The sequence below is a fragment of the Chrysemys picta genome, chromosome 14 (genome assembly GCF_011386835.1).
Source record: "Chrysemys picta bellii isolate R12L10 chromosome 14, ASM1138683v2, whole genome shotgun sequence".
Lineage (NCBI taxonomy): Eukaryota > Metazoa > Chordata > Testudines > Emydidae > Chrysemys > Chrysemys picta.
The window spans coordinates 9,928,546-9,952,816 of NC_088804.1; the positions used below are offsets into that span (position 1 = coordinate 9,928,546).

The 24,271-nt window shown below is 46.5% G+C and overlaps 2 protein-coding genes across 6 annotated transcripts in view; one reads left to right on the plus strand and one right to left on the minus strand.

Moving 5' to 3' along the window:
- BBS2 (Bardet-Biedl syndrome 2) overlaps window positions 1-4,346 on the plus strand; it is a 28,875-nt gene extending 24,529 nt beyond the window's left edge. For 3 of the 5 annotated variants that reach the window (XM_065566963.1, XM_065566964.1, XM_065566961.1), the window contains 4 exons: window positions 15-152; window positions 629-741; window positions 2,178-2,326; window positions 3,761-4,346. In XM_065566963.1, the coding sequence (XP_065423035.1) occupies window positions 15-152; window positions 629-741; window positions 2,178-2,326; window positions 3,761-3,867 (507 nt within the window). In that variant the 3' untranslated portion in view covers window positions 3,868-4,346. The remainder of the gene's footprint in view (window positions 1-14; window positions 153-628; window positions 742-2,177; window positions 2,327-3,760) is intronic. The other 2 variants (XM_065566965.1, XM_065566966.1) reach the window with 1 other exon arrangement.
- A 2,840-nt stretch (window positions 4,347-7,186) lies between these two features.
- On the minus strand, window positions 7,187-24,094 carry OGFOD1 (2-oxoglutarate and iron dependent oxygenase domain containing 1). The gene is made up of 13 exons (XM_008166898.4): window positions 23,843-24,094; window positions 23,554-23,699; window positions 21,633-21,679; window positions 18,848-18,948; window positions 17,844-17,960; window positions 17,150-17,241; window positions 15,237-15,365; window positions 14,669-14,782; window positions 13,747-13,826; window positions 13,323-13,621; window positions 11,916-12,038; window positions 10,790-10,848; window positions 7,187-10,106 (listed from the first exon to the last, which is right to left on the minus strand). Exons 1-13 carry the CDS (start codon window positions 23,997-23,999, stop codon window positions 9,948-9,950), a joined length of 1,623 nt encoding a protein of 540 aa, XP_008165120.2. The 5' UTR covers window positions 24,000-24,094; the 3' UTR covers window positions 7,187-9,947.
- Between the last annotated feature and the right edge of the window lie 177 nt (window positions 24,095-24,271).

Sequence of the window (24,271 nt, forward strand, 5' to 3'; positions counted from 1 at the left end):
TTTATACCTGTTAGATTTCTATCAGCACGGATGATATAGATCTAGCCGGTGACATTATCCAGTCAATGGCCTCCTTCTTGGCAATTGAAGACTTGCAGGTGGAAGCAGATTTCCCTGCGTACTTTGAGGAGTTGCGGAAAGTGCTAGTTAAGGTGAGGAGGCACCAAGCATGTCTAAATGGGGGTTGATTTGATGGTGGATGGTGGCTTCAGGATTTGATGCCTTTTTCTCTCTTTCTATGTCTAAACTTTCTGTGGCTTTCTGCCATTTAAACCTGCAACCATGGCTTACTGTGCTGTGAATTAGAGAGGGTGATAGCCCCCCTTTTCCAAAATGTCTTGTTATCCAAAACAGGGTCGGGTCCCCTCCTAGCTGTTGATGATTAGGGCAATTCCCTCATTCTGTAAACGGGCCAGGAAATTCAAAGTCCATTGAAGTTGATGGTGTGAATCAGGGAGGTCAATAGGCCCTGAAAGTGTCATCTAGCCTTCCTCTTCCTGGGTAAGGATCCAGGTGGAGGGATAGGAAGCTGTTCCCTATTAACTTGGTGCAGTCTCTACCTTTCAAAGCGAAACTCTCCGATTTGCACGGACTTCACAAAGTGCTTGGGTGTCTTTACTCTTAATAGGTGGATGAATTTCATACAGTCCATCAGAAACTCACTGCCGACATGGCGGACCACTCCAACCTTATCCGCAGCATGTTGGTTCGAGCAGAAGATTCACGCCTCATGGGAGACATGTGAGCCGCCATTGCATTTCTGTATAATTCTCTGGCTCTGGTGGCCAGTCATAGCTTTTTGGTAGAGAAGAGCACCTTTAGATAGAAACAGTTGCGTGGATCAAGGCTGCATTAAATCTAGGTGCATATTATTTACACATGATCATTGTGTTCCTGACCTATTCTTTAGGCTGGGAACCAGCAGGCGGATGACTCAGTGCTGGGCGGGCAGTGTGAATCAGCTGTGAGGTAGTGTTGTCAAGCTCTCAGCTGGGCCAGAGGGAGTCCGTTGTGTGAAGAGGAAGGGAGTAGTACCTGGGCAGGGTGGGGAAGGACTCTGAGCAGGAGGTTGAGGAAGAGTTTGTTCCCTGTATTTTCAGGGCATTAATCTTTTGCTCTGAACAGCTCTGTCCTCCTGAAGCTAAGGGCTAATGTCCACATCACAACTGTCTATTGCAAGCAGTCGACGGATCTAATGCAGCTAATGATCAGCAAGACTAACTCTTCTGGGGAAACTAACTCCTTTTCCCAGAGCTTCCAGTCACTAAGAACATACATAAGAGCAGCCAGACTGGGTCAGACCAAAGGTCCATCTAGCCCAGTATCCTGTCTTCCGACAGTGGCCAATGCCAGGTGCCCCAGAGGGAATGAACAGAACAGGGAATCATCAAGTGATACATCCCGTCGCTCATTCCCAGCTTCTGGCAAACAGAGGCTAAGGACACCATCCCTGCCCATCCTGGCTAATACCCCTTGATGGACCTATCCTCCATGAACTTATCTAGTTCTTTTTTTAACGCTGTTAGTCTTGGCCTTCAACATCCTCTGGAAAGGATTCCACGGGTTGACTGTGCGTTGTGTGAAAAAATACTTCCTTTTGTTTGTTTTAAACCTGCTGCCTGTTAATTTAATTTGGTGGCCCCTAGTTCTTGTGTTATGAGGAGTAAGTAACACTTCCTTATTTACTTTTTCCCCACCAGTCATGATTTTATAGCTCTCCATCATATCCCCCCTTAGTCGTCTCTTTTCCAAGCTGAAAAGTCCCAGTTTTAGTAATCTCTCCTCATATGGCAGCCATTCCATACCCCTAATAATTTTTGTTGCCCTTCTCTGAACCTTTTCCAAGTCCAATATATCCAGTATTGAGGAGCCCAATGCTAATGGGGGGAGGGATGTGAAAAAGAGAGAGAGAGAATAGAGTAAATATATTGAGTGACTTTGTTTTCCTGGTGTAAGTAATGAGGAATAACATATATGACTAGCAGTGGAGTTATATTGGATACCCATCTATTTCTGATGCATTCAGCCTTCTAGCTTCAGACAACTTGAGAACAGCAGGTAGCCACAGTAACCATAGTAACTAAATATTATTGCTTTTTTACATTAACAAAACATGAATTGTCGCCTGGTTTCCTTGTCCCTTGAGTCTCCTTTGTCTCTATTGTTCATTTTCACAGGAGAAATATGAAGAAACGGTACGTGGAACTCTATGATCTTAACAGAGATTTACTTAATGAGTATAAAATTTGCTGCACCAACCACACCGAGCTATTAAACAATCTCAAATCCGTAAATCAAGCTATCCAGCGAGCGGGGCAGCTGCGTGGTAAGTCCAGGGCAGGGTTCTACTTTGGGGACTCCATTTTTGGCTCAACAAGCCAGGGTAGAGAATGGCACATCAAAGAGCAAATGCAGGATTGTTAGAGCTTGTCTTGAAGGCCAGATACATTTTGCTGTATGGTCCAGGACTTAATAGTGGGAATCTTGCTTCAATTTTCAGCTACAGAGGAATATGAAATCTCTCCATACTTGTTTAAACTGTAGTGTTACTCTCATTTTTAAAAGACAAATACAAATTATCTCTACAAGGTATAAGATATATACCCTAATCTCAAGGGTCCAAGGAAATGCTGTTCAAAAGTAGGTAGACTTTGGCCCAGACCCTGCGTGGCATTGGGATCACCCTGCGCAGAGCAGCTTCCAAATTAGCACCTCTCTTTCTGTTGCCCATGAAACTTGAAACTTCCAAGTATGGCTAAGTACAGAAAACATAGGGGGGCTAAACCATAAATACAGTCTGAAAATCAGTCCAAATTCTCTTTCTAAACCCTATCGTACATTTATTTTTAAGCTTTGTCCAACTTGGTAAGTCATCAGCCCTATCACTATTGACACGTGCGAACTCAAATTCGATAGCATATGTTCTGAAAACATGGAGGTCGGTGAGAAATTGCTGGGCTGAGGACAGAAATTCAATATCAACCCTAATTTGTTTTTTTCTAGTTACTTGGCTGGAAGAAGCACCAAGTGCAGTCCCTTGGTATTTCCATTACACAAATTACTTGCTAATGAACTGACCCTGAGTTGCTGGGCACCCTAGATTCTTAGGAAAGTCAGGGAGTTATGGGCTCAGCATGACTTTGGGGCAACAGTTCGAAGTAGTTATCAGCATTTTGAATGGTGTAAGACTTACTGCTTTTATTAAAACCATTTTTACAATGTAACATTAAAAGTTACATTTGAATTCTTCACTTCTGGCCCAGAAGTTTAAAGGAGGACACTCTCAGGTTAAATCAGACTATTGTAAAGTTTACCTACATTACTAGCAACACCTTAAATTATTAAAACTGACCTTTAAATATATTTTAGCTTTTGCTGTTGTGTGGTTTCTTTCTGCTTTTCTCCTTGTACACGCACAAGCACAATGTTCCAGTTCTTGCTTTGCAAATAGGGAGATACTTATTTAAGCTATTCGGGGAAGGAACTGTTTTACTGCATGTTTGTATGGTGCCTGCCACGATGGGGCCCCACCCACGTTGGGGCTCCACGGCACTTTTGTAATACAAATAATAGCCCCCCCCTTGATGTGGAATTAAGAAAAAGGGAAAATAGTCCTACTGGTTTTTTTTATTTAAAAAAAACCCAAATGACAATTAATTTTTTTACAAAATCTAAATTCTGAGAGACCAGCTCTGACCTGTAAATGTCTATTTAATGTCTCATTCAGTTAGTGCTGATTCTGTGTTTTTTTTCTTTCCAGTTGGGAAACCCAAGACGCAGGTGATCACTGCGTGCCGGGATGCCATTAGAAACAACAACCTAAATATGCTCTTCAGGATAATGCGAGTGGGGACTGCATCCTCGTAAAAGGGGAATAGTGACTGTCTGGCGATGATACTTCCTTAAAACAGGTGATCCTAGACAAATGAACAGATGTCATAGGAGCAGATCCCCTGTAGTACTTTGTTTCCGACTGTTCCCCAAGTAAGCCGTTGGGAGACAAAGGCAGGGAACTTGATGTGTAGCAATGTATAAGGTACCAATACTGAGAAGCAGTTAAATAAGCCTGCAGCCCCACTATAGAATGAAGTAAATGGAAAGATAGTCCGCTTTTTTTTTTTAAGTAAGCCATCAGTTGGGATATGCTACTTTGGAGGCTAAAGGATAGGAAAATCTATGGAGAAAGGCTCAGAGTTTTAAAGTGCAGATGTGGTATTTATGTAAGTCACTCAAGACACTTGTATAGTCCTGGAATAGTTATTTTTCTTACTGTAACTTTTATTTATGGAATTTAATATATTTTGCAGTTATGGTATCAGCTTTTCCATTAAAACACAGAACTGTCAGACTTTCGCAGTGTGTGTGTTCAGTTGAAGAGATGCAGAGTTATTTTTGTTATTTATTTTATGTTAATGAAACACATTTCAGGTTTTGCTCTATAATTGTCAGGTATTTTGATCACAGAATCTACCAAGCAAGAGGCATGTCTATTAATACACTACCCTTTCAGCTCAAAAACCTTGAGTTCAGAGTGGGTCTAAACCAAAACCTTGGCTCCTAAGGCACCCTTACTTTGAGGTATCCGAGATCCATAACTGATTTGTGCAGTTTGCTCCTACCCCTAGTTATCAGCTGCTGACCTGTGCAGCACAGAGCTGCTCTATGTCAGTGAATCCCTGGTTTCAGCCGCTCCTTTCAGGACAGGTCTCACTGGGAAGGCCAGGTGGGAGAGGTGAGGTGAGGAGTCACTGCAGGCAGAAGTCCCAACTACAGCACCCCTTGCTGGCTTTATAAAAAACAAGGAAATTAACCAGTTCCTAGGTTCCATGGAGCTAGGAATTGGTCAGTTTTCTAAAGTTAACAGTTGAGCCTCGCTTTGCTTGGTGGAAATTCCACCTCCAACTATTCATTCTCTGCAACTGCTGGATAAAAGAGCACATGCTGAGTGGGTGCAGGGGAAGGCAGCAAGAAAGTAGCATGTATTTTATGAAGGAGCAAACTGATTCTTGGTAGCAGCACGTGCAGGAATAAAAAGGGGAGCAGGGAGAAGTATCTAGGTACAAGAGGTAAGGAGAAAAATCTCTTGGACTCTGGCACAAAGAACTGTCAGAAGAAACAGTATTTTGGGCCAGTATTAAAGGTGGGTTTAAATAATGCAGTAAGATGGTGGATTGGAGTGTAAATTTTTATGCCAAAGCCGATTTCTCCTATGAGCTAAAACAGTTAATTGATGTGCCTGACCTGAATTGCATCCTCAGGACCTGTTTCCTCATGCTGCTTCAGCAAGCCCCTTCCCTATGTAATTATCAGTACCTGCATACAACAGGGCAGGGGGAGAGGTGTCCCTTATCTCTGGGATTATATGCGCACATGGAAGGGGATTCTTGGATAGCTCCTCTGTAACTAACAGGCTTCTTATGCAAGCTCTGAAATAGAGACAATGGTGCATCATCCACCATGGAGAGGCTAGGGAGCCCATAGCTGGCTAAAAAGGAAATTAATTCTTGAAATCTGTTTTAATCCTGAGAACGGCCCCTGTCATTGATACATCCCCCCCAGTATGAATTGTGCTGGCAAACACAAATCTGCCATTTCTGATTAACAGGGTCTAATGAGCCACCCATTCCATTCTGGGTTGGTGAATTTTAAAACTTTATTATGGAGCAATCTCTAGGGTTAATAAGCCTTGGGATCTCCGCCAGCCACTGTATTTGGAGGAAAAGATTCCCATAGCTCCAATCTCACTTCTCTTGTTCTACTTGCCAATTCCTCATGCTTGATTAGTTTTATAGTGAGTGCAGTTTGTTCAACAGCTAGACAGTGGCTTAGACCATGTTGTTGTAGCCGGACATGCTGATTATCAAAGCTACATACCATGCACTTTCACGCCATCCTGTCTCCATTTTTGTATCTGTGGGCAAGCTGTATTCCCGTAGCATTGTCAGTTCCTCAGTACTAATAGTCCAGATCTGTAACTTGGCCAATTCCCCACCTGTATTTGGTACGAAGACAGGAGATTTGATAGTTGCTGTAGGAACATATTTTGAACTCCTCTTGCCTAACATCTCTTATCCTAAAGGATGAGCCAAGTTATGCAGCACCGAAATAAAGCGATTCAGCTGGCATGCCGAAGTAGGCAACAGGTCAAGATAAGAAGAGCAGAGTTCAGTGGAACCTGCAGTGACCCCCAGGAATTCATAATGCTAGAATGACACTCTGGTCACTACATGCACGTCTGTGTGAACCTATTAAACTGTACTGTGGCTTTGTAACTGCACAAGGGACTAGCGCTTCTCCACACCCCAACCTACATTCCACCCTCTATATGAGAGAACTCTTGGGGAAAACCTGGCAAGCTTGTCTTTAGAGCACAAATGCCGCCCCCCCCCCCCTGAAACCTGATGAGAAATTGCACCAGAACCAGTGCCCTCTTAACAGGAACATCTACGCATGAGTGATTTTTCAGTGTCTCCAGTTAAGTTTCAGCTTGGGGGAAGTAATTAGAACTGACAATTGACAAAAGGCGGTTCAGTTCCGGTCCTGACTTCTCCAAGTCTGAGGATGCTGTGTTATCTTATTCCTCGTTTCAATCAGGAAGAGATGTAAAATCAGACGCCCACTGTGATGTGTGTATGAATGAGGATTTTTTTTTTTAAGTCTCCTTCAATCTAGGCTATAGCTACTTTGCTCTGTCTTGCTCCATAACAAAGTGGTCCTTTTGTTGTCAGCTCCTTGACAAAACTGCTTCCATCTAATACAAATGAAATTGCTGCATTGCCAATGCTTGAATTACCCAGAAGCCTGGTTGTATGTTTCTAGTGTCAAATGCTGGACTCTTGTCTCTTCTGCAGTGGAAGAATCTGGTGAGGAGGCTGAATGTCCTCTTAGAATCATTAGTCTGAGCAATTTAAATGTTGCATAATGGTTTATTGCCTGGTATGTATCCCTTCACTGCAGCTCACAGCATGTCCCACTTTGTTCATGGAACTGCTAGTCACTAGCATCTTTTGTTTTTCCTCTGTGTCACTCTTCCTCCTCCCTTCTGGGGCATGGGTACGTTTCACATTGATGGTATCTTTCTTCTGAAGATCAGTGCATTTTACAAGCAGGGCCAATTTGAACTACCTTGCCAGTATTTCAGTATCAGCAAACAGAGCCTGTAGCGAGGGATATTTGCTGTATAGTCTTTGTCAAGATTAAACAAATTTTTTTTTTATTTAAACATTAGCTAATGTGATAGAAAATCCAGTATACAGTAAATGCCAAGTGCCTGCCTCCTGCATTTCAAGTAATCTTGGGACTTGTTCTTTCCACCCCAAGGCCCGGCTTACAGGGAGCAAGGGGAGCTGTTGATTTTTAGCTCCCTCAGTGCCAGTTGTTTCTAAAGTTACTTTATGCCATACAGCTGAGACGCACCGATATTTCATAGAGCACAGAGGTTAGTTTATCTAGTACAACCCGTGGAGGCTGGTTTCCTCCACTGCAGTATCTAGGCTGGTTTCACACAGGTTCAGCTTCTAGCCCGTCCTTTGGGAGGCTATTCCACAGACTGCTGGAGCTCAGCCTTAGGAGAAAGTAGTTGTTACACAGAATAATCAGCTTTTCCATAAAATCAACCTTTCACTTCTATTTCCAATGCCTGGCTGCCCTCTAAACATTTCCTTGTACTCTTGGTGCTTGCAGCCCTCACATCCTTGTAGGTGATTATGTGCTTCTCCCTTGTATTTTAAGCCACCTGATCAACTTTCCTTTTAGGCATGGAAAATTGCACTGTACAGTAGTTTCAGCTTTGGCATCTCAAAGACTGGACAGAATCTATTTCTCAAGGATAACTATAGACCAGGAAGTGATACCCAACATGGAAGAAATGCAGCTTGGCTTGGCATTTAACCTAAAGTACCCATTCAAGATTTGGAAAGCATCCTGATCTCCATTAGGATTTGTTTCTAGTTTTATACTCATCACAACTGGCTTAAAACAGCACCATGGTTTAAATGTTCAAACCAGCTGAGAAAGCCTTTTGGATGATTTTTTTCTAAAAGATCTGCTATAGGAATTATTTGGGGGAAGTTCTCTTGCTTGTGTTATACAGGGGGCCAGACCAGATGATCACAATGGTCCTTTCTGGCCTTGGAATCTATGAAACCAGTCTCTACCTTGCACAGAGAAACCAGATCATGAAAGCAAGTTAGTTAATTACACGAAGCTCTGGCTAAAGCTAGATCATGTGCAGAGAGCAAACGGCTCGCTGTGCTCCAGCACTTCGCCATTTCTGAGCCCAATAACAGTCCTGGGTTACATACCCCGAGGAAGTCACAGATCTCCACAGAAAGTGGGGGTTGGGGGGGTAGCAGGCTCCCTCCCCATGCTGCTTCATCCCACACCGAGTTGGTATGCGAAGGCATGGACGTGCATGTTTCTCTCCCATCCCCTTGCAAGCCCAGGGGCTATATTCCAAGGCTTAGATGGATTTGCAAAGGCATTAATTGCAGCAAAAGCACAGGTGTGTAAGTCAGTTACTACTGAAGGTGCAAAACACCTTCTAGGCAATGCAAAATAAGCTCAGCACCAGCGTGTGCAACGTAGTAGTTAGTCAGCTGTACCGAACTCAGCCACACTATTCCTTCCTGAGAGCCAGCACGTTCTGTGACAGCACCAGTGAGTGGGCGGATAATGCCTCACCGCTTCAGCAACGTGGTATGCCTAGCAAAGTCAGAACTGCACCTCGCGCGGGGACAGCAGGTCACGCCAATCTGCTTTTAAGATTTTATTTTAAAAAACTTAAAAGCATGTACTGCTCCTGTCATGGCTGAGCAACCAGTGTCCGAACTAGCCTCCTGCAACCCCAGGGGCCTGGGGTGACTAGATGGAACAAGCTGCGCAGAATGCAAAATTAGGTATTCAGCTACAAGAGTGATGGAGACCACGCCCCTCCCCAACTAGAATTAGGCCGCAGCTTAAAGGGTGATGGTGAGAAGACACACTGGGGATGGCAACCCCACCTACTGTATTTGCCAAGGAGACAAGAAGGGGGGATAGGCCCTTAACTATGTTTTTTCCACCAGCCCACATTATTTTAACCCCTGCTTATATCCTCCCACTCCCCTTTCCCTGCTCACTAAAATCCTACAGGTTTGTTCTTTGTACCAGTACAAGTAGAGTGAGGCTGAAGGCTCCCCCTCAACTATCATCTCTCCCCACCTCGTCCCTTCCCAGATATACAAAGTTTCACTTTTTTCATGGGGGGGGGGGGGGGGACTATGTTTTTGGCAGACATTTTCACAAGCTTCTCTCCTGTACCCACCAGCTCCTAGACAATACAGCAGTTATGTGGCAGGATGCTTTGCATGTACTATTTCTCACTGCAGAGGGAACAATCAGGCCCCAGAAGAGAGATGGCTTGCACATCGGGGAAGTCAGGAAGCCCTGGTTTGGAATAAAGCCTGGTTCTTTCCTCCTGATGATCAGTTGAAGGCTTTGGAGTATAAATTTGTGCAGTGCTCATAGCAGTCACCAATTTGGGGTTACATAAAGTCTTGATGTGTCTCATGGCAAGATGTACATTCATTGCAGGGCTCTTCAGGAGAGCTGGGCTGGAATGCTATGCAAAGAACTATTCAAGAGTGGAGTGTTACGGATCCAAGTAAGACTCCCTCTGGTGGAGCAGCACCAGAATGTGAGAGTGAGTAAGAGTTAAGAGTGGACAGCAGAACAGTGCTTCCGTTTGTTATTAAAAAAACAACAACCTATGAAAGTCACTTGGACTTCAACACCAGCGTGACAGCTCGTATTCTGTGAGGTGAATCAAATCTAGGCTTAGCAAATGGCGCCAACTGATCCACGTATTACAGATGCACCTACTAAGAAGCCAGTCCAGGAGCCTATTCAAAACCCATTACTGTATCACTAAGCCATTCCCTCTCAGAAGATGACCATGCCCAGTGCCGTCACTCATAGTAGACAAAAGAGAAGTCCCAGAATCCAGCTCTGCTCTGTTTTTTTGGACGTTCCAAGCTACGATGGTTAACATACTTCACAAATTTCAAAGTCTCTTTGTCTCTGTAAACCAAGGCCAAGCAGTTGTTCTCTGGATTCACCGTCAGCAGCTAGAACAGACAAGGGAGATCTTGTTTTGGTGTTTTTGGAGGGGGAAGCAGGAGTTATTTTCACAAAAACAAATTTTCAAGCTCTTATTCACATCAGAACCAGCGCCAAAATAAGTTATGTTACAGCAAACAGCGGGACAATATCGTGAGAGCTTTTATGCTGAATACTGCCACCAATGGCATGACGCCAGCAGAAGCCTGAGAATAAACGACACAGCCTGCTGCATATTAAGACCCATCAGCTTAGGTTCTTTATTAGACAGTTGTCACTTGCCTCATCTAAAAGGAGCCTAGCACTGACCCAATATTACCATTGTTAGTATGGAAGCACCCAGGGGCCTCAAATAGGACTGGGGACCCTGTTGTGTTAGGCGCTGTACAGAAACAAAGGCAGAGACAGAGTGTAAGCTCTTTGGGGCTGGGACCAAGACAAGCAACCCTGAGAAAACGTGGCAAGTGCGCAGTTTTTACAGACACACACATTTCGGGCCCAGCTGTGCACAATAATCACGGCCTACAGCCAAGATGGGGCGTATTTCATTGCTCCCCAATCCTGGAACTGCTTCGATGTTCTCCACCTCCCCAGTGTAGGTTAGAGCAACCTCCGTGCTGCTCTAGCACTATGCCCCTAGGAACAGGTCTGCTGGCCAGGGCTTAAGTAGCATGGTGTGTTCAACTCTTACCTCTTCATCTTCACCCTTGGCAATGTAGGATGTAAAGCCACCAAACTCTGCATCCCAATCTGAAAAGGTGAAATAGAAGAGAGAGACTTAGAAAGCTCAGGGCACTCTTGTACTCCCACGGACCCACTTAGATCAGTAGCATCTCCACCTTGCTCTCCAAAGTTCTTGGGTACCATACTACCTCCAGTTACCTATGGCCAGTGTTGTCATGCAGAGACATGGGCTTGAATCAGTATCCCTCACTACCCACCAGGACCCCACACACCCAGGGGATTACTGCCACCCTGGAAGAAGCGGCTAGACCCTCTCTGGGTTTCACACACACGGAACAGACACCTCCCAGTCATTTAAAGAGTCAAAGGTTTTAGTTGCAACTAGGCCATTGAATAGGATAGGCCTGCTGGTCCCAGCACGCTCATATGGACTCTGGCTTGTGCATCCCCAGGGCTGCTGGCAGCTGACCAAGACGCAAAAATACTTCTGACCATTTAGGCTTCAGTTTTCAAAAGTGACGAGCTAGTGCCTGACTAGCGAGCCCTGCAGATGAGTGAATTTGGGGGTGGGAGGTTGTTACTTCGGAAAAATGCAGGCTTCAGTATTATGTCTTTAAAAAAAAAAAATCTACACATGATAGTGTCACATGAAGTGTCTCCAAGGAAACAGCCCCTCTACTCCCCTGGGGGTGGCCTTGTCCCCCAGCCGCATGCTCTTGAGTCAGGATTCCCATCAGAAACTCCCCCAATCAGCTGGGTAATACTGCAAGACGTGTTTTGTTTCCCCAGAGGGCTGGCAAAGTGCCCTGGCCTGGCCCAGGGAGTCAGAGGATCCATTGGGAAGTAACCTAGCGCTACTGTGTGGTAGTACAGAGCCAACCACTGTGGGACTGGCCTACGTCAGCAGTCCGAATCCTGCTGCGAATGACTATTAGCAGGGACGCCGGGCAACATCACTTAGAACTGGGAGAAAAGTAGGAAGGAGCGTTCTATTTAGAGAACAGCATGAAAGGTTTGGTGGCTTCAAAACTGCTGAAAATTTAACAGATGAGGCTAGATGATTCCTAACAGAAGTCCCTTTTCTTTCCCCTTGGCAGCAAGGAAAGGGAAGGCTTGGATCTCCCCCCACATACCTTCGCAGCCGCAGAAGAACAGCAGGTCCAGGGCAAACTCTGTGATTTGGGTGTCATGGACTAGAGTGTAGTGGCCATTTGTCCAGTGCCTCAGCTCCCCCATGCACATGGGGACACTTGAACCTAGGTAGGAAAGCAAGAGTCTAACCAGCCTGAGAGGATACAGCAGCTGCACAAGAACTAACATCTACCGCCCCAAAGGAGAAGGCAGGCAAACAAGCTCTGCATCTTTATTTAGCCTCTGAAATACCTCCTCTGTAAAGCAGATAGATTTGGGTCTGGAAGCCCCGGTGGGAGATGAGGAGAGGAAAAGGCCATGGCCACCATCAATTTCATTCCCAGTTCCCAGCAGGCATGTGCCTTGTTTGAGGGGGGCCGGGAGCTGCCATGTGATAAACCCAGGCAGGGCTAACATATGGAGTCCAGCAATGCTCTTACCAGCCTCTGAAAAATGGAAGCGCTCCAGGTGGCTTTCCTGTCTGGGGCTTTCAGCTCGAAACTTCAAACCCAGCATCCTCTGTGCTCTGCATGGGCACCCAGGCACTTCAACAGGAATAGGGTGTTGCCCCAGACTCCCCTCCCTACACTGGGGTAATACTTAACCGGCCCAGGGATGTGCAGATCAAGTTGGGGAAAGTGCTTTGGGATCCCTCAGGATGTGGAGAGACCTTCCGATTCTGAGAGTTTGGCAGCCCCAGTTTATCATTCGCATCCTCCCTCCCCTACACCCCAGGGCCTCTTGCTTCCTCAGTCAATCACAATGTTTCACAATAGCCAGAATGAATGGGAGTGGTTAAAAACACAGAAGGGGAGGAATGGAAGTAGTGGAGGCCATGGGCTAGGAGTGTAAGAGAGGAAACTGATTTCCATCACCACCAGTGCCCACCAGGAAGCTTAGGTAATTTAGGGTGCAACAGGGTCTTTCACAGAACAAATGTACTTGTAAGAGACTAGGAAAATGTGGGTGTAAAACCACATTACAAGTGGCCAAGGGTTCAGGACAGGTGCGGTTCCTGAAGCTATTTAACTCTTTCTAAACAGTTTGACTAGATTTCAACTTGATGAGGTGACTTTAAAATACTGTTACTCAATGTGTCACCTGCAGAAAGTCATTAACTCAGGCCAAATGCTTTCACAAGCAGCCCCTGATTTTGGGTGTCCAACTTCAGACATCTTGAGCCTGATTGACACAGGTGCAGAGCCTCACCACTTCCAATGAAGTCAATGGGAGCTGTGGGTGCTCAGCACCTCTGGAAATCAGGCCTAAGGTGGGCACTCAAAATCAGAGGCCACTCTTAAGCTGACTGTAGCCTGGGGCGAAGGCAATGGGAGTTCTGCCATTGACGTCAATGGGGACCAGGTTTTCACTCTAGTTCTTTTAGCTCCAGCCCTGCTGGCTTTACTTACTGTTCTTTGTATCACTTTCTTTGGTTTGGGGGTCATTTTCAGGCTGATCTACTTGGTCAGCACGGCCGTTGGCCTTTTGACTGCTTTCTCCTTGCTTGGGTTTGGAAGAGCTGTGTCCAGTGCAATCTGCAGCTCTTCCTTCTTCTCCCTCCTCATCCTCATCATCAGAGGAAGCCAGGAAGTGCAGCTTTAGGCCTGTGAAGTTGGAGAGCAGCAGGAACAAGGCCTCGGAGTGGAATAACTCGAGGCACTTCCTCAGGACATCCGGAAGGCTCCCCTCCTCAGCCTTCTCATAACATCTGGAGGAGAGAGCTGGTAAGGCTCCAACATTCAGACTAAGGAGACTATCTGGTAGGCACCTCCCCAGCAGAACATGGCTGACCAAGTTAACCAGCAGGAGGCAGCAGCACAGACACAACACTACCTTTTATTGGGGGGTCCTCGGCTGCTCCATTTGATGTCTTCTTTCTGCAGAGCTTCACACACAAGCTGAAATTTCTCTCCCTAGGAGCCAAACGCATTGCAGAACCCTTTAACACATCTGCTCCACAAGCTTTCCTGGTGCATTAATAATAGCCGCTCAATGCTGTTGGGCGAGGCATCCAGCTTTAGTTCTCTGAACTGCATTTGTCCCCCCCAGCCCAGCCGGGGCTAGATGAATCCGGGGGCTGGGGTGGTGGTTGTGATCCTCCACTGCCCTGCAGCTTGTATTATCAATTACACCTGTGCAGAACGGGCATGAAATGCTACTAGATTAGCATCCTCTGAGCTCACACAGGTGAGCGCATTCCCCACTTTACACAGGTATCTGTGACTGCACAAAGGGCCAGGCAGGGTGAATCAGACCCAGGACCCACAGCCTCCATAGGGATGCCAAGTCACAGAGCATAGCCTCTACTGGTCATGTATTTCACAAGTGGTGTAGCAACCCTTCCTCCCGCCCAGTGCTTCTTGCCCAGGAGACTAGCCTATATGACACAGGGACTCAGGTTAGGGATTCCACCAAAAACAGGGCTAGGGGACAGGCGGCAGAGCAGGGACGAGAGAAGGGACCACGAGGAGTTGGAGCAGTGTTTGTGGTTCAGTCAGGGTGTCCCTGTGCAGAGGAGGGGCTACAATCTATATAACTTCACCAGGATAAATCGGGGGCGGGGAAGGGTTGCAGCCGGCATTTCCTCCATTCCTGCCTGAAGCCACTAAGAGGAGGAAGAAAGACCAGCTGGATCTCGGCTTCTCAGCTGCACAAATGACCCACCGCATTCACTACCAGTTCGTGTTCCACGCAATGCCCACCAGCACCACAACTGGGGAACAAGCCCACACACAGCACATGATCCTGGACCCACCTTCAGGAAGTTCTTCAGGAGAAGCTCTGATCGCTCCTCAAATTCCTCCTGGATCTGGGCTTGGGAATCCATGTCCAAGTAAACTGGGTTGATCCACTCATACAAGATTTCATGCTGAAATAGAAACGACATCTCAGTTTGAATGCTGGATTTGAGATTACACAGATAATGGGACTTCCCCCGCACAATGGCGTAGGGCTGGACCATCCCCTTACTGCCCACGGCATTTGCTGCAGACATTTGCAATGGGCACAGAATTCCTTACACAAAGCTCTCACTAGACCTACCCCCACCACCAAAATAGAACTCTCCAGCCTTCTCCCCAAACCAGTCGCTACTAATACAACCTTGCACTTTTCATCCTTGGTCTCAAAGCCAATGAATGGATGGGAGAGAGGAGGAAGTTAATGGTTCAGTTTTAAGCATCCAAGAGATTGCTGAAAACAGTGAGGAAAAGAGGGAGTTGTAAAATTCTAGGAACCCACTGCCTCAACTGTGTGCCTCCTAAGTATCCCACAGACATGAAAGAGGCTGGGTGGGGGCGAGCAGATCTCTGCTTTTTGCTTACATCGTATGGGAGATGTGGACTCCGGGGCAAAAGGGATTCAATGTAGCGGGGAGGCCTTGCCACCGACGGGCCATGAAACCAACCACTCACAGACAAGCGGCACTTCCCTTTGGTCAGAACTTCAGACACCTGAAATGAAAAGGTGAGAATCGCATTACAATTAGCATCTAGTATGTGTGTATTATGGCAATGCCTAACGGCCCCAACTCAGCTCAAAGCCTCATTGTGCGAGGTGTTGTACATGCACCTAGTAAGAGAAGTCCCTGCCCCCAAAGAGTTTACAGTCTAGGCAGACAAAGGTCTGGAGACAGGAAGGATTATTGTCTGCAATTTAGATGGGGGAAACGAGGTAAGTTTAAGTGTCTTGCTCAAGTCTGTAGCAGGACCATGAATTGAACCCCAATCTCCTGCGGCCCAGTCCAGAGCCTTAACCCCTGAACTATCTTTAGAGCCCCTACTCCCGGGGCAGAGCAGGAGCCAACAAGAACTACGGGATACGTTTTTTGCTGCTTGGTTTGCTAGATTACTATTTACCATGATCTGCAAAACGCAGCTGTGATGTGGCTAGCCAGGAAACACAAAAAAGGGTGCCCAGGACAGGTACTATGGGAAGCAGTCACAGTTCATGAGCAATAGCCACATGCTAATTTACATATGTTTGTTTTTACCTTTAAAAATATACTGTAGAACCCTCTCTCATCAGGATGCAGTTGTTCCACTTGCTAAGGGCGAAGTCACCTCTGTGCAAAAGACCCAGGCATTTAATAGACTTTAATAGGCTCCCTGCACTGGGGTGAATTCCAGACTGGTCAGTGGAAGTCAGGGGCTTCTGTATTGTGATGCGAGGACTGATTAGTGCAAAATTTGACAAGAGCTAGTTACCTCCATGTGGCTCAGGGTGAAGTTAACTATAGGTGTTAATTCCACATTTCAGGATATATAGTGACCTAGGGGGCTTTGAGTAATTTGGGGTGGTGGCAATAACTCCCCAAAGCATTTGATGGAAAACAAAGATGCCACCAATATGCTAAGTGTGGTGGGTCACTGCTGTGCTAGGAGATGCTCTTGTATGCCAGCTCACTTCCAAACTATGAAAAAAAGGAAGCCTGGACCAAGATTCAGAGATGTGTTTGGCAGTAACAGCAAAATGCTCCTTGCTGGATGTTTGAGAAAAGGGATTTTTGCTGGCTTCTGCTGTGAGGGGTTTGTATCATGCTGACACTCACTAGCCATCCAATGGCAACACAAAGGCACTTAGATTCATCAATGAAAGGGTCAAATGCAGAGATTCAGCGATTGCAAGTACTCCAGGGGACAAGTGGTGAACTCTGTGTCTGGGAGCCTTTGACAAAAGCACTCCCAATACAGTCAGCTGGTTTTTTAAAGCCTATATTAACAGTGTGAATGACTGAATGCAGGACTTTGAATGTTGCTAAACACGGGACTAAGTTTCAGTTAGCAGGAGGCAGTCACAAGGCTAAGCTATGAATTCACATGGCTTTACAGGTCTACAATAAGTTGCCAACGGATAACAGCTTGGGGAATGACCAGTAGGGCTTTCTGTTATTTATCTCACTTGTATCTTAAACAAAACCCTATGCCACATAGCTGAGCCCACGGCTGGCCTATTCTCATTGCTGTTTCCCCTTCGACTCCTTGCTGCTGTGCGCACCACCCCGTGGTATTTTCTGGTGTCCGTGAGATGGTTTTATTTAGAACTCACAGAAAGAACATGACGGCTGACACTGGAGCCAGGATGTTATTCAGAGCCCTTGTCCTGCTCTGTGGTTGTACAGCACCTAGCACAATGGGGCCTCCGTTCTGATTGGGGCTCCTTAGGGTGTTACCACAATACACACAATGGATGCTTACAGCAATCACACTTGGTTGAAGAAAGAAGAGCAGCTCCTTGCCTGGTGGAAAGAGACAGGAGACACTTCGAAGAAGACCAGGGAATTCCATGAAGGGACTAACGACTTGACGACCCGCTGCGGCTGAAAGTGGCCTGAGCAAGAAAAGACCGCACGTGCTCTTTACAGTCAGACATGAAATCCCCCTCTGCCCCCACGAGCCCCTTTGTGCTGGTTCCAGAACCACCTGGGACTGGTAAGTCCTGCAGGCCACATAGGAGGGAGCTTCAGAGTAAGAAGCTGGCCTGGGAGGCCTAAATGCCCACCAGAGTGGGCATCTCCTCCTGCCTGGATCTCAGTCACTGAACAGTCCAGTCCACAGAGGGTACTGGGCAGAAGTGTGGCTACTGGCATCACCCCCATCACCTCCCTCTGCAGCTACGAGTCAGAAATAAAAGGTTGCCCTCTTCATCTACACACTTCATGCCCCCCCCGCCATCTGCTTCACCCCCCAAAGGCTAGTCCTCAAATTGAGCCATCACCAGTAGCACAATCCCAAGTGACAGCTTCACTTGTCTCACTCTGAGACATCGGTCACTGCAACACACCAGCCTCCACCTGAACGAAGCTGCTTCTCCTCACCCTTAACGGTGTCTTAACGGTGGCTGCTGGGAAGACACACAGAAGCAAAGTGTTCCAAATTCGTCCCTATAACTGACATCCTCAGACATACAGAGCCAGGGGACCATGAGCCTACCGTCTGTGCTGTACAGGTCCAGAGTGCCCCCGTCGCTCTTCTCCCACGGTGGAACCAGGTACAGGATGAAGGCAATTCTCCGTCCCTCCAGCTCGTCGTCATGGCACAGCAGGGCATCTGCAATCACAAGTTTTAGCAGGCTTGCATAGGGCTTGGAGAATTCATTCATTTCGGTGGCCATTCCCCATCCCTGCACCTGTGAAAGAAAATCCACCCCCTTCCCTGGGGCTGCACCCTCACCTGGCCACAAGCCCATCTGATTCACAGACCTCGTAGGGGTAATTTCCTTGGACTCCATTACGATGACATCAGCTGAACCCGTCCATCAAAGTGCGTAGCTACAGGGCCCTCCTGCCACCTTCCTCTCCTCTCGCTACTGCCCAGGGAGAGGAAATTGCTCAGCTTCCCTGAACGATTCAAACACTGTCTCTTAAAACCACAGTGGCATCAAAATGCACTTTGAGCGAGTTCCCCGCTGGCAAGAAATGCTGTCCTGACAGTGCTGGTGACTGAAGGTCTACTCAGCCAGGACAGCACCAGCGCAAGCTTCTTTCTCTCCACTCCATTGATTTCACTCAGTCTTAGTCCAGGAGAACCACTTCTAGGGGCAGTCTGGTGTCTGTGACCCACTCAGTCCTGGGCCAGCACGGGGACCCACATGACAAGATATTAGTGACAAACACCAGAAAAACCTTAACTTCCAGAAGCTGAACTCCTAGCCATCCTGGGGCCATTGGACTGGCCACAAACACTGGATTTCTTCAAAGACGGGTGGCGGCGGGGGGAAGCTCTTGAGTTCACTGGGCCCAGTTTAAACTATTAACAGCAAAAATACCCAGGTATGTCACTTCTTCCCTTTTTTGACTTGCTTCTTGCCTGAATCTTTGCTTTGCTGGAGGACAGCTTCCAGGAGCAGGAGTTCCCAGGGAGCTTTGAAACTGGGGTCCCCTTGGCAATGTAATGCTCTCCACCCCCTCCGAGGAGAAGGCACCCTGCTCACTCACCTGTATGCTCATACTTAGCACAGGACAGGTCAATGGTTGGTTCCAGCTCCACCTGGGTAACTGCAGCCAGCCACTCCCGGAACTCTTCAAACAGAACTTTCCTGAGACGACAAGCACACAGCAAATGGGACACGCAGCGCCTCAGCATTAAAGGTTTCCTAGGTTGAGGTGCTGCAGCACTGAGTACATGGTCATAGAATTCCTGCCAGGAGCCCTGCATTCGTGGGCAACCCTACAACAAACCTCCAGGAGTGCAGCCCCTGTGCTGCTGAGAAACATTGACAGCAACAAAGCAGTGAGGATGGAATTAGTCAGTAAGGAAAGAGATGAAAGTTTCAGACTTCTAAACAGCAATTTTACAGTGCTAAAAAATAAGTGTTTTGGGGGAACGGAGGGTGAGAGGATTGAAATGCTAATGGGGAAGCAATCAAGGAGGAACCTGCGATGATCATTAGAACTAGGTGGATGGGGGAATCTATGCAATTTCTTCCCCCCTCCCCCAAAACAGTAAAGCATATCGTATACAGCTTGAGTTAACTGGTCACACAGTTTGGAGATAAACGGGGGTTTCGTTAAGAGACGATGTTCGATTTAACAAGAAAAAACAAACCAAACCAAAAAGATGCATCAGGCAGGTTAGATATGGTGGATGATTACATTAACATGGCAAAATATAATTAAAATGATCCCATACACAGAAGTGACATGCCACTTTACCCCATCTAAAGGATTTGTGTGGGCCCTGGACATTTTGTAAGTTTCTGAGTACACAAATGTCAGTTATGAAAGCAGGCTGGGGTGGGGGTGGGGGACGACCCTCAATTAGCAAGTTAAATTATTTTTTATTCGACAACTGGGAAGTAGAGAGGGGACAGCCTCCTTTGACAGATATGGCAATTTCCGGAAATATCTTTGCGAGATCTTATTGAATTAAGTTTAAATAGCTTTGGAGTGATGTATTATTGTAGGATAGTATGTAACTTCTCTAGAGGAGAGACGTAGCCAGTGTAAACCCTGGGAAGTGTTATGAGCTTCGAAGGTCTATTTTAAACAACGTGCCAGACAAGAACACACTTTTAGGATAATAAAGCTAAGTGGGTTTCGCAGAAAATCTCTAGGGAGAGGCGTATGCAAATATGTCCCCTCTGGTTATGCAAGAACTCAGCCTTTTGAAGCTTCACCCTGAGGAAGGCACCTTTGTCTCCTGCTCACCTGTTAGACGAGAACAAGATCCAAGGCCCAAACCTTATAAAGAAAAGCATGAATGATTCACAGGGGTTCTTGTTCGGACCTAACAGCTGTTATGAACTTGTAACCACAGGAAACCCCTTTGGTGGGATTTGAAGGACTGCTCACCTGCCACAGCCCTCAGAGTTGGGAGGTGATCTCTGGTAAGCTTATTAGCAAAAATGTTTTTAATATGTTTTAATACGTTAATAACTTTTCTCTGTAATGCTTTCACCTTAACAATAAATGCTTAGAAAGGGCTGTGTGGTAGCTTATAACTGTGGGCAACTACACTGTTTATAGCCTCTTAGGAGAATGCAAAGCAGCCCTCTTTAGGCAGTCTGATTTGCTGGGGATATCACAGTATAGGCAGGGAACTGTGCAGCCTGGGAAAACCCCAGTCAGGAGGGAGAGAGATGCAGTTCTCTGCCCAAGTGAAGTGACAGCTGAGGAGCCGGGAGCTTAGTGGGTGCCCTTGTGGTACCACGAGGAGGCAATACAGGTGCAGTTGCCCTGAACTGTGACACCTCTTCCTGACCTGAGTAAATTGTCTCTAACACCAAATCCACCCTTGGCCTCTCTGAGACTGGTACTAATTTGTTATCTTGTGAGCAATCTCAGGAATGATTTTTGTGGTGTGGGAGGCCATTGTCCAGCCATCTAATGCCAAGGACTTTCCATTAATATAGACTCGGGATGGATCTGAACAGGAACCCTTGAGTTTAAAGCCCGTTGGGCTATTAAACCCCTCTGTCAGAAGAGAAGTTGATAATAGAAATGCTACAAACTCTTCACTACAGCATTGCTCCGGGCTAAGCTCTCACTTCGGTGTCACTTCAAAGAGGGATTTCAGCTTTCAATCTAGGTCTTAGATTTTCCCTTCAAAGCTCCATTCACTGACCTGTCCAGCATCAAATCCAATATTTCCTTAGCAACTGCCTGCTGTTATAGCCACCTCTACAAAAGAGTGAGATAATCAAACTGGCAAAGCCAGTGCTGGATCTGTTAAGGCAAACTATCACGTTAGATTCATTCATTAACATATACCTTACAAGGCGAGGGATGCACAACTTCTCTGCTTTGCCTTAACTGTACTCTCCTGTAACACGTGTCTCTTTAATAGGGTATTACACGAACAGCTAATTGAAGTTTTTTGAACAAAATGTTGTGTCATGGAAAAAAATTGCCTTTTCCCAAAAATGAAATTTTAATGAAAAGCTCACAAAGTTTGACAATATTGATAATTTTTTTTTAACTGTGCCTTTTTTTCTGGTATTTTTTCCTGAAATGTTTACTGTAAACATTATAAAAATAGTTATAGAAAGTTTTTGGTAAACAAAAAATTCTAGCAATAGTCTTTTAAAAAACGGTCCCAATCCACTTAAAAATATATCAGAAAAATAATCACGAAACAGTTACATAAGAGAGTCCATTTTGAACAACCCTGAAACAGGATTTTTCACAATTTTTTCACAAAATGATTTTCATTTTCTGGCCATGTCTCTTTTCTAGAAAAGGGTGCCTGATCATTTGCCATGATTTACAGGAGCTATTTTACCTTAATGCCGAGATGTGAGGCTCTTTTCTCTTCGTCAGATCATCAGACTATGGACATGCATGGAAAATAAGAAGAATTATTTCATTTAGACTGTGCTCTAAGTTACAGTTGAAATGATAACTAAGGACAGCACTTAAAATATATATTTCTAGGACCATCATCAGTGTAACTTTTCTGCAACTATTCTGGGAACAGGAGTGCAGAATGGATAGCAGAGGGCCCTCGCAGGCAAAAGTGGAATTAAATAACCCAAAAGTTATTAGGCACAATGCCACCATCACCGATGCAAGTTAAAGGTCTCAGGGCACCAGTCCAAGACTGTGTAGCAAGGTTGAGTCACTGACATGCCAAAGAAGTGTCTGCACTTGGGAGGAGAGTATCTGTATTCTAGAGCTACCACACCTCCAAAGAACCTCGAAGTTCAGCATTGTACAGGATGTAGACATAGGAATTTCTCATTCAGAGGACAGAGATGGAGTGACAGCCAATTTTCAGAGGGCCAGAGGTGGAGAAACCAGAAAAGAAGTACTACTGTCTAGTATTTAGGTTTAAACCTGCATTCTCCTGCAGTTCTGCAGAATTAGAGTTGCAGATGGACTCATCAGTAAATACTATTTCATGTTCATATGGGTATAGACAGACAAGCAACACAGCACATAAACAACCCCAAGAAGAATAATCTTCCTTAGACTGCTTTACAATTATAAACTTCAGAGTGCAATAGGAGGGAGCTGGTAACATGATCAGAGCAGAAGACTGGGACATAGGCCCTAAAGGGGTTTCACTCCCAGCTTTGTCATTAACTTGAGATCCCCTATAGACCACAGAGACAATCATGGCACATATGTAGGCTTGGCAGAATTCAAATTTTAAAAAAATAATTTTAACAGATAATATTGATCAGGGGTTCTCAAACTGGGGGTCGGGATCCCTCAGGGGGTCGCGAGCTGTCAACCTCCACCCCAAGCCTCACTTTGCCTCCAGCATTTATAATGGTGTTGCAAATTAAAAACACTTTTTATATATTTAAGGGGGGGGGGTCGCATTCAGAGGCTTGCTATGTGAAAGGGTTAACCCGTAAAAAAGTTTGAGAGCCACTGATATTGATTTTAAAGATTTTTTATTATATCGATTTACATTTTTACAGTGGTGCAAAATTATGGGATTTAAAGATTTTTTCCAATGTTTATTCATTTGAATTTTCCCAATTGCAGGAAACTGAATGGGATTGGACAATAATTATTTAATGACAGTAGACATTGATATTCAAAAACTTAAAGCTTTATAACCATTAAAACACAAGTTGTCAATGTCACTTGTCAAAATACACCAAGTAAATATCCTTAAGTCAAACTCTAATAAGTTGTCAAGCAGCATTTTTCTTACTTTGCCTATCTGTAAATTTCTATTATTATTATTGGAAATATTTGTTGTTTTTTTGTGTATGATGAAATTGAAATGTACTGATAAAAATCGAATCCTTCCAAGCCTAGACGTGTGAGCGAGATATAGCCAAGTTTTCCAAAAGCTGTCACTGATTTTGGGTGCCTAACTCAAAACGGCTTGGTTCTGATTTTCAGAGATGATGAACACCCCAGACTTCAGTTCAAGTCAGTAAGAGCTGCGCATTCTCAGCACTTCTGAAAATAAGGTTTAAAGTATCTCAAATCCGGCATGTAAAACCGGAGCCACTCAACAGTCAGTGGCAGCTTTTGAAAATATCGGCCCTAGAATGGGGTCTTGCTCATCATGTCACAGCGCGGCCCGCTGTTCCGTGGTGGCAGTCACACGTTCTGCAGGGGCGGTCGGAGGCTCGGCTCATGTCTGGAAGCACTTTAAAGAGGCTCTGGAAATGCCCCGCGCCCCTCTCCGATTTGTGCCATTGGGATGAAGACGCAGAGAGCCTGTCCCGGAGCAGCACCTGTTTGAACTTGTACAAATCGTTGCACTTGGGGTGGAAATCCAGGTCCAGGAGCTCCCGCTGCAGCCCGTCCAGGAAGCCCGGGCACGGGAGGAAGTCGGGGATCACGCCGTGACAGAAGGGAGCAGGATCCACCGCGATGGCCTCTGAGGGCGGGAAATGAGACACGGTGAAGCCCGGGACGCGGCCCCGGCGCTCGCCCTTGCCCTGCCCAGCCCCGGGCCCTGCCCGCGCTCCTCAGCGAGGGGGGCCCGGCCCCCAGCCCGGCCCGGCTCCCCGGCCCCGGTACCGTGGGTGAGCGGCTCCCTGCGGCCCCAGGCGGCCCCCGCCTTCTCCTTCAGCGCCGGCTCCCGGATGGCCGCCGCGAACTCCCCGCGCACTTCCCGTTTGCCCCGCTTCTTGCCCGGCTCCCCCTGAGCGGGGTCCCGGGCCCGCGTCCCGCTCATGCTGAAACTGTCCCCGCTCCGGCACGCGGGGCTCTAGCAAGCCCGAGCAGGCGCCTACAACTCCCATCATCCCTCGCGCAGCCAGCGGAGCCAATCGGCGTGAGCCGGGAAGGGCAGGGCAAAGCTCTGAGAGGCCTGGGGGTGGGGCAGGGCAAGGCTACAGCAGCCAATGGGGACGCGTAGGGCTCCTGCGTTGGGAGCGGATTTAGCGGCTAGAAGGGCGGGCGGCGGAAGACGAACCGTTGTCGCTCTCTATGGTCCAGGCGCTCTGT